Source organism: Perognathus longimembris, chromosome 16 (genome assembly GCF_023159225.1).
Source record: "Perognathus longimembris pacificus isolate PPM17 chromosome 16, ASM2315922v1, whole genome shotgun sequence".
NCBI lineage: Eukaryota > Metazoa > Chordata > Mammalia > Rodentia > Heteromyidae > Perognathus > Perognathus longimembris.
The window spans coordinates 29,114,645-29,123,693 of NC_063176.1; the positions used below are offsets into that span (position 1 = coordinate 29,114,645).

Genomic DNA, 9,049 nt, shown 5'->3' on the forward strand with positions numbered 1-9,049 from the left:
TTCACTGGTTACTAGAAACTACCAATGTTTTCAAAAACACATCATTGGTTAAATATTACTATTTCAGTTTGCTGTTTCTTGGTTTTGTTGTGTTGTGTTTTTGCCTGTCTTGGGGCTTGAACTTAGGACCTGGGCACTGTTCCTGAGCTTTTTTGCTCAGGGCTAGTGTCCTACCATGTAAGTCACAGCTCCATTTCCAACTTTTTAGTGGTTGATTGGAGATAAGAGTCTCAGAGATTTTCCTGCCTGGGCTGGCTTTGAACCACAATCCTCAGATCTCAGCCACTAATGCACAGCTTCATCTGGCTTTTAGTGAGTATCTAATATAGTATAAAATACTGGAGTAAGTTATTATCACTGAATATAAGGAAATAAAATGAGTTTTTTGAGTACAGGTATTATAATATCTTGATTAAATGGCCACTATTATAATACCAAACAGGAATCAGAGTCTAATTTCTTCATGTGTCTATACAAGACAACATTAAAGAAGCTAAACATTCACAGGAAAATTATTTTTTTTGTTTTTTTGTTTTTTTTTTTGGCCAGTCCTGGGCCTTGGACTCAGGGCCTGAGCACTGTCCCTGGCTTCTTCCCGCTCAAGGCTAGCACTCTGCCACTTGAACCACAGCGCCGCTTCTGGCCGTTTTCTGTATATGTGGTGCTGGGGAATCGAACCTAGGGCCTCATGTATCCGAGGCAGGCACTCTTGCCACTAGGCTATATCCCTAGCCCGAAAATTATTTTTTTTAAAGGTGTATTTCAGGGGCTGGGGATATGGCCTAGTGGCAAGAGTGCTTGCCTCATATACATGAGGCCCTGGGTTCGATTCCCCAACACGACATATACAGAAAACGGCCAGAAGTGGCACTGTGGCTCAAGTGGCAGAGTGCTAGCCTTGAGCAAAAAGAAGCCAGGGACAGTGCTCAGGCCCTGAGTCCAAGCCCCAGGACTGGCCAAAAAAAAAACAAAAAAAAAGGTGTATTTCACCAATAAGAATAATTTAATGAGAAAAAGAGCCACTTTTAAATTTCTGTACATACTAACACTTATATAAACAAAATCAAGGATCATGTAGTCATCTTAAGCAAAAATACCTTGAAAGCCAGTGGTTGATGTCTTACACCTTAAATCCTAACTACTCAGGAGGCTAAAATCTGAGAACCATGGTTCAAAGGCATCCCAGGCAGGAAAGCCTGTGAGACTCTTATTTTTCCAACAAACTACTCAGAAAAAGCTAGAAGTGGCACTGTGGTTCAAGTAGTAGAACCCTATCCTTGAGCACAGAGAGGCTCAGGGACTGAGCCCAGGCCATGAGTTCAAACCCCAGGACAGCTGCCCCCCCCCCCAAAAAAAAAAGACTGAATAAGCAGCACAGAAAAATCCAATACTTAAAAGTGGTAAAGCAGTTGCCTAGCATGTAAGAAGCCCTGGGCTCCATCTCCAGTACCACAAAAACAAAACAATTAATAACTATCATAGTAAATAGAACAAAAATTTGCAATGTGTTCTATGTATGGTTACAAATTATCTTAGAGTAATATCAGTATTAAATTTATAAAAAAAATATTACCCTAATATCCAGGAGGGTAAGTTTATCCCAGGTTCACAGTAGAGACCAATTTCTCGAACTCCTTGAAACTCACAGTGTAATAGAAGAAAATTGGACAGTTCTGAAGCAGCATTAATCACTGTCTTATAGGTATAATAAATTGGAGGCTGGTTGTTACATTCATCAAAACATACAGCCACTTTGTCCAAATAAAGGGAGGCAGCTTGATGCACCAAGTCCTGAAGAGTCATTTTACTGAAGTTCAACTAAACAGTGGCAGAGAATTCTATATGCACAGAAAAAAACACGGAGTAGGGTCAGTTTTAGAAAGATTGCAGAAAGAGGAAGAAATATCTGTAATTACTCCTCTCAAAAAGGACTATTATTGGGCCAGACTGTAAATTATGGTAAGAATGATTGCCCAGCATCTGAGGTCCTGGGTTTTATCCCTTGCACCATGAAATAAATAAACAACAAAGGCTGGAAGTCTGGCTCAGACAAGGTGCTGAGTTCAAACCCCAGTACTGCCAAAAAAGAAAGAGAAACAAAAATCTGTATCTAAGATACATAACTACGGAAGCTTTGAACTTAAGGAATGTGTAAGGTAACTGTTGAGAATGAGACTAAAAATTAATCTTATACAGTTAAACACTGTATCAGAGCTCATTTTTTTTTTTTTTTTGCCAGACCTGGGGCTTGAACTCAGGGCCTGAGCACTGTCCCTGGCTTCTTTTACTCAAGGCTAGCACTCTACCACTTGAGCCACAGCTCCCCTTCTGGCTTTTTTCTATATATATGTGGTACTGAGGAAACCCAGGGCTTCATGTATACGAGGCAAGCACTTTACCACTAGGCCATATTCCCAGCCCCAGAGCTCAATTTTTTTGAAAGGATGTTATATACATAAATAAGAATGAATCAGGAAAAAAAAATGTAGACTTCTTTCCCAATTGGTTGAAAAATTAACCAATAAAGCCAAATTTACATTTTAATCTCCAATTTTAATATTTATTTACTTTTTATTGTAAAGGTGATGTACAGAGGGATTACAGTTATGAAAGTCAGGTAATTAGTACATTTCTTTTTGAACAGTGTCACCTCTTCCCTCCCAACCCCCCAATAAAACCAAATTTAAACAAACATTTTAACAATGTTCCTTCGGTTACTGTTAGAGATTAAGTAATCAAATGTTAAATGGCTTTAGAATAACTAATGAAAATAAATTCTTCTTTTACATTCCTGTAGAAAGTAAGTGAAAGAAAAGTGTTTTTTTTTTCAAGTGTTGGGGAATAAACAGAACCTTATGCATGCTAGAAAGCATTTACCATTAAGCTATACCCTCAATCCCCAAATCAATCTTTATTTTGTTTTTGTTTGCCAGTCCTGGGGCTTGAACTCAGGGCCTGAGCACTGCCCCTGGCTTCTTTTTGCTCAAGGCTAGCACTCTACCACTTAAGCCACAGAGCCACTTCTAGTTTTTTCTGTTTATGTGGTATGAGGAATCGAACTCAGGGCTTCATATATACAAGGCAAGCACTCTACCACTAGGCCACATCCCCACCCTCCCAAATCAATCTTTAATAAAGAGGAAAAACCTCACACTACTACATCCATCCAGGTTTAGACCTATCTATACATTTTTTAATAAATTTATTTATTAAACAAAATTTTTGACAAGGTGTTGTGCAAAAGGGGTACAGTTACATAATAGGGCAGTATGTACATTTCTTGTGATATCTTACACCATTTTTCTTTCCCTTCCCTAGATCAGGTAGACATATATATATATTACACAGTGTACCAAAAACATATACAGTAGCCATATGGCCTATGCCAAAGGAAATTCACCTAGGGCTTTAAATGTAATGTCAACAATAGAGTTTGCTTATCCTTGTCTTATATGAATGTACATACATAGCTTCTGAGCTGTTGTGATCCACTGAGAGTTCTATTTTTGGCCTTTATATTTTGAGTAGTTGTTTGGTTTTAGTTACATAATGTAGGGTCGCTGACCCAAACCTGTGGGAAATACCACTTGACAAGAAGTTTTTGGGGGGCTGGGGATATGGCCTAGTGGCAAGACAGCTTGCCTCCCATACATGAAGCCCTAGGTTCCATTCCCCAGCACCACGTATACAGAAAACGGCCAGAGGGGGCGCTGTGACTCAAGTGGCAGAGTGCTAGCCTTGAGCAAAAAGAAGCCAGGGACAGTGCTCAGTCCCTGAGTCCAAGGCCCAGGACAGGCAACAAAAAAAAAAAGAAAAAAAAAGAAGAAGTTTTTGGTTTCGCAGACCTGGTCTCTACTGTCTCCCCCTCCCCCATCTTAACAGTTATCTATAAATTTTTTATCAATATTTATTATGTTTTACAGAAGCTGTTTTTGTTTTTAAGAAGCTCTTCATACTTCATACTTTTTTAACTTTTAGGTCATCATTCGAGATTCTAAATTATAGCACTAGAAACCAATACAGCATTACCATATATCAAAACGGTATTTTCTGGGCTTTACAAAGCAGATTATATAAAAAGATTTAAAGCAGTAAGTCTATCAAAGAAACACTAAGGGTTAAAAAAAACAAAAACCCTCATAAATACTAGTGTTTGGGCCTGGAATGTGGCCTAGCGGTAGAGTGCTTGCCTAGCATGCATGAAGCCCTGGGTTTGATTCCTCACTACCACATACACACAAAAAGCCGGAAGTGGTGCTGTGGCTCAAGTGGGAGAGTGCTAGCCTTGAGCAAAATGAAGCCAGGCACAGTGATCAGGCCCTGAGTTCAAGCCCCAGGACTGGCAAAAAAGAAAATTACTAGTGTTTCTTTGAAGGTAAAAGCAACTCTTTTCCTGTGAATTTTATTTTCCATATTTCAGAGCAAATAAGATTTATCAAATAGCCTATTTCCATTATTTAAGTTTTTTATGTTCATAAGGTGATTTCTTTTCTGTTCCAAAATAAATTTTCATCCATGTTCTTTAATTAACAACACTTAGAGATAGAATAAAACATTCTTAAATCAAGAAAACCCTCAATTCAATAATGGTATAATTTCCAAATACAAAGCTTAAAAATACAAACTTGTACTTTTGTACTCAACCTTGTTGTATTTCTACACAGATTAACTTTTTATGATTCCAAGAGTTAATTTCCAAGTTTTCTGCAGACACACAATCATTATACAAATATAAGGATCATAACATACACCACAATTACAGAGAAGGAATTTACTTTGCAAAGTGAAATTGGCAAGAGAGGTACCTTCTGCTACCCTCTCCAGGGCACCAAATTGCCTACACTATCTAATGTAATACACTGAGATACTTAATGTACATAACAGGCAAGTTCCCCACACAAGATCTGATTATCATAGTACTTAGAAAGTGTAGGCTTAGAAAATTATGGCAAATTATAACACTCACCATACATATCTACAATAACTGTTTTTAATTTCCATGATCTCAGAGGCAAAACCCAGTCTCAGGTTTCTCATTCATCGAATCATGAATATACAGACTCATAAGAATACTCCACTTATTCCATGCCCAGACATTTTGGGGACCTTTGAAGAACAAGAAAGGAAAATCTAGTAAGTATATTAAACATATAATAGCATCAAATTCAAGTTATTTTACTTTATAACTCTAGAGGCTGCTCTTTCGTCGGTAATATGTGCTACTGCTTTTGGGGGACAGGGGGCTATGTTACTAGGTAAGCAACCTATAAGCATTATTTTCCTTTTTACCACCAGCGTGTTAACTTACATTATGCAACTACGTTCACAAACAATGCACTTTACAGCTTTATACATTCTTCCAAGTCCATATTAATGGAGGGGGGGGCAGAGTGGGAAGCGGTGGCTCCAGACCTCAGGCAGGTCGGGCGGGCGGCTCACCAGGCTCCACAGATCCAAATCCAATGCCACGAAGTGGTCTTGAAGCTCAGCAAGAGCCCGCCAATGTCCCCCGGATCCCACCTCTATCTTACAACCCCGCCTGCCTAGGCGACACCCGCAAAAGATAGGAAGGCGGGGCGGCCCGACCCAATCACACCTTTTGCTTCCACCACCTTCCGGAACATTCCCCCCCCACAGGAACAGCAATACCAGGCAGCCGTAAAGCGAGTCCGGCGCGCAACTCGCACGTCAATCTTGCACGTCGCCTTGCTTGCGTCAGCGCCTGCCACGCAGGACTGCTACGTCGCGTTGTTCCGCCCCCTCCCCCTCAGTTCTCCGGCCGGCCCAGGTATTTGAATTGAAGAGACAGAAATGGTTTGCTCAGGTTTTGGGGCTGGTCACCTTGGAACCGTAGCCTTTCATACTTGCTGGAAATTCTAGGCGAGATTCCTTTTTTTTTTTTTTTCTTTTTCCTTTTGTCGGTCGTGGGGCTTGAATTTGGGATATGGGTGCTGTCCCTGCGCTCTTTATTTTTTGCTCTAGGATAGCACTCTACCACTTTGATCCACAACTCCACTTCTGGTTTTCTGGTGGCTAATTGGAGATAAAAGTGTCAGACTCTCCTGCCCAGCCTTGTTACCAACCGCTGTCCTCAGATCTCAGCTTCCTGAGTAGCTAAGATTACAGGCGTGAGCCACTAACACTGACTGGACAAGATTCTTGAATATTAAAGCAGCCGTAATCTTCTCAATCATAAAGTGAAGCTAAAAAGAACAAAGGTTTGTGCGAAGACAGCACTGCACAATACACAGTGACTGACCATGTTCTGAGGGCATGCCTAGGACTGATAGGAACTACAGCTGTCACCGGTGGGAGGCGAGGTTTAGTGAAGCTTCCCCTCAAATGTAGGAACTCTTCACTTAGGGCCCTTGACTTTGATCACAAAATAAGAAGTTCTTGACAAGCCACAATTGTAAGAAAACCTGGCAGAGTTGTATTAAGTAAACAAGCAGGCAGGCAAACTGACATAAAGCAAAGGGGCAGAGGCACACTCCAGTAGTGTGGGTGCTCTCATGGGCAGATAGAGACAAACACCCAGAGAGACACATATGGAAAGAGACACTCCTTGTGCAGTTGGCATACTTACAGGGTAAAGGCAGGGGGTCTGGCTTCATTGTTACGCAAAGATAGGTGCTTTATCTTTGCTGTAACCACACTTGGTGTTACTTTCTGAGTTTCCAGGTAAGAATGCATCTTACCATAAAAACAGATCCTTATCCTTGAGACAAGGAAGGACCCTGCTATCTGGAGCAGGTGGCTTAAGTTTGGGGAAGCAGTTTTTCTCAGGAAGGCATACATCCTGTCCGAAAAATGTTAATTCTTGGGGGGAGAAATGCATCCCTCAGGAAGGAATGCATCCTGTTGTCTCTCTTTGAAGCAACAATGGCACTTGTATGTTTCTAAACACCATACTACTGAGTTGCCTTCACTAGCCCTCAGTTTTCTTATATTATACGGCTTCATTTCTCCTAAAATGACTTTTGTTCCCTTCATCTTAAGTACATGAAGGAATATCTCCTATATTTGTTGTTAGCTGACCATACCTTATTTTTCTCTAGTCTATCTGGCTTCACAGTGGCCACACAACCGCCGAGGTCATCATGGAGCTAGCATTCTCATTGGAGCTGTTTTGAAACAATAACAGAAAATCTGAAGCTTTTTTTTTTTCTGGCCAGTCCTGGGACTTGGACTCAGGGCCTGAGCACTGTCCCTCGCTTCTTTTTGCTCAAGGCTAGCACTCTACCTCTTGAGCCACAGTGCCACTTCTGGATTTTTCTGTTTATGTAGTGCTAGGGGCTTCATGCATGGTAGGACTAGTCTTAAAAAAAAAACATAAGGGGGATCCTTTATTGGTAACCGGTAACCAGAAACTGTACTAATCCAAGCAAGAAATACTGTCACTTGGCAAAAGTATTTTCCCTCGGAGTAGCATGCACAAGGCTCCTCAAACCAGCATGGCCTTTTTTTGGGTAAAAGGACATAGCTCATTCCTTAATAAACTTTCGATCTTTTTAGTTGTCTTTTTCATTCTGATTCCCAGGAGCTCATTTGATGAGTTTTTTTTAGGGAGTTTAGTAATATATTTATATTTAATGCTCTTTGGCATTGACTGTTGACTTTGCATGTGGCTGGTTAGAAATAGTTGAGCCTTTTTCTACTAGTTCTGGTTCTAGAACTTCCTTTTTTTTTTTTTTTTTTTTTTTTTGTCGGTTCTGGTGCTTGAACCCAGGGTCTGGGTGCTGTTTATGAAGTCTAGCACTCTACCACTTGAGCCACAGTACCACTTCCAGTTTTTGAGTGGTTAATTGGAGATAAGAGTCTCATGGGGACTTTTCTGCCTGGGCTAGCTTTGAACCATGATCCTCAGTTCTCAGCCTCCTGAGCATAATAGGGAGGTCAGATCTGGCCAGTGTCATAATTAACTGTGGAGGAGCTTTAGGTTGACTCCAGCTCAGATAAGAGCAGAAGCTAACTCCATCTTTACTAAGCCCTCCCCCACCTTATTCAGGGAAGCTCCCCTTTATTATGATAAGTTATGTAGATTGACCACCTGAGGCCTGGGAGCTTTTAGGGAATCTGTTATGAGTAGGCGTATCCACCTGCATCATGTGAACCCCGCCAAATCCATGCGTCAATTCTAACTAGAATGATAGGTTAGTTCAAATAGATATTATGAGACAGACTGTAACTCTATTGGCCACCTGCGTGCGGCCTAGCATGCTCTGTAAGTGTTGTATCTTCATTGGTCCACCTGCGTGTGTCAAGTTTGTCTGTGATGTTTGCCTTATAACCAGGCTGGAAGGCCACATGGACTCTCGGTTCCAGCTCCCGAGTCTATGCTGCATAGATGTAAGTGGTTCCACCTCGCGAGTCTGGGCTGCACACATGTGGGCGGTTCCAGCTCCCGAGTCTGGGTCCTGATCCTGCACACGTGGTCGGCGGTTCCAGCTCCTGAGTCTGGACTGTGACCAAAGCTGGTCGGTTCACTTTTTACTTCCCCAATAAATCTGTCTTTTTGTCATCTTGTAGCTGGAGACTGTGTGGTGGACTCTTGGGGGAACCAAGAATCCCCTCCCTTGGGAGGAGACCCTGTTTCATTGTAGCGAACCCCCACTCTACTTCAGTTATGCCCAAGTTGCGAGAAGACCACCAAGAGCCAGACGTTGGAATGAGAGAGAGAGAGAGAGAGAGAGAGAGAGAGAGAGAGAGAGAGAGAGAGAGTGTTTTTGTTATGCCCAAGTCGCAAGAAGACCACCAAGAGCCAGACGTTCCGAAATGCAAAAGCAAGGCTTTATTCAGGCAAGCTGCAGATCGGGCCTCGTCCTACCCACCAACACAGCGGAGGTTAGGAGGAAGGCCCCGAGCTGAGATTTCACAGAGCTTATAAAGGCAAAAGACAAAGTTACAGCAAAACATAGAACAGATATTAGGCCTACTTCAGGCCATATGGTTGCCAAAGGCAGTCGCTGTAATACACTGCCCAGGACATCAGAAGGGAAACTCAGAGGAGGCAAAGGGGAACCGGAGAGTGGATGAGGCTGTACAGGAA

At 41.8% G+C, this 9,049-nt stretch overlaps 1 protein-coding gene across 5 annotated transcripts in view; it reads right to left on the bottom strand.

The window, feature by feature from the left end:
- Aasdh (aminoadipate-semialdehyde dehydrogenase) overlaps positions 1-5,678 on the bottom strand; it is a 45,285-nt gene extending 39,607 nt beyond the window's left edge. The window contains exons 1-3 of one of the 5 annotated variants that reach the window (XM_048363825.1): positions 5,597-5,678; positions 4,967-5,106; positions 1,574-1,818 (exon numbers count right to left, since the gene is read on the bottom strand). In XM_048363825.1, the coding sequence (XP_048219782.1) occupies positions 1,574-1,818; positions 4,967-4,969 (248 nt within the window). In that variant the 5' untranslated portion in view covers positions 4,970-5,106; positions 5,597-5,678. The other 4 variants (XM_048363826.1, XM_048363824.1, XM_048363827.1 and 1 more) reach the window with 4 other exon arrangements.
- Between the last annotated feature and the right edge of the window lie 3,371 nt (positions 5,679-9,049).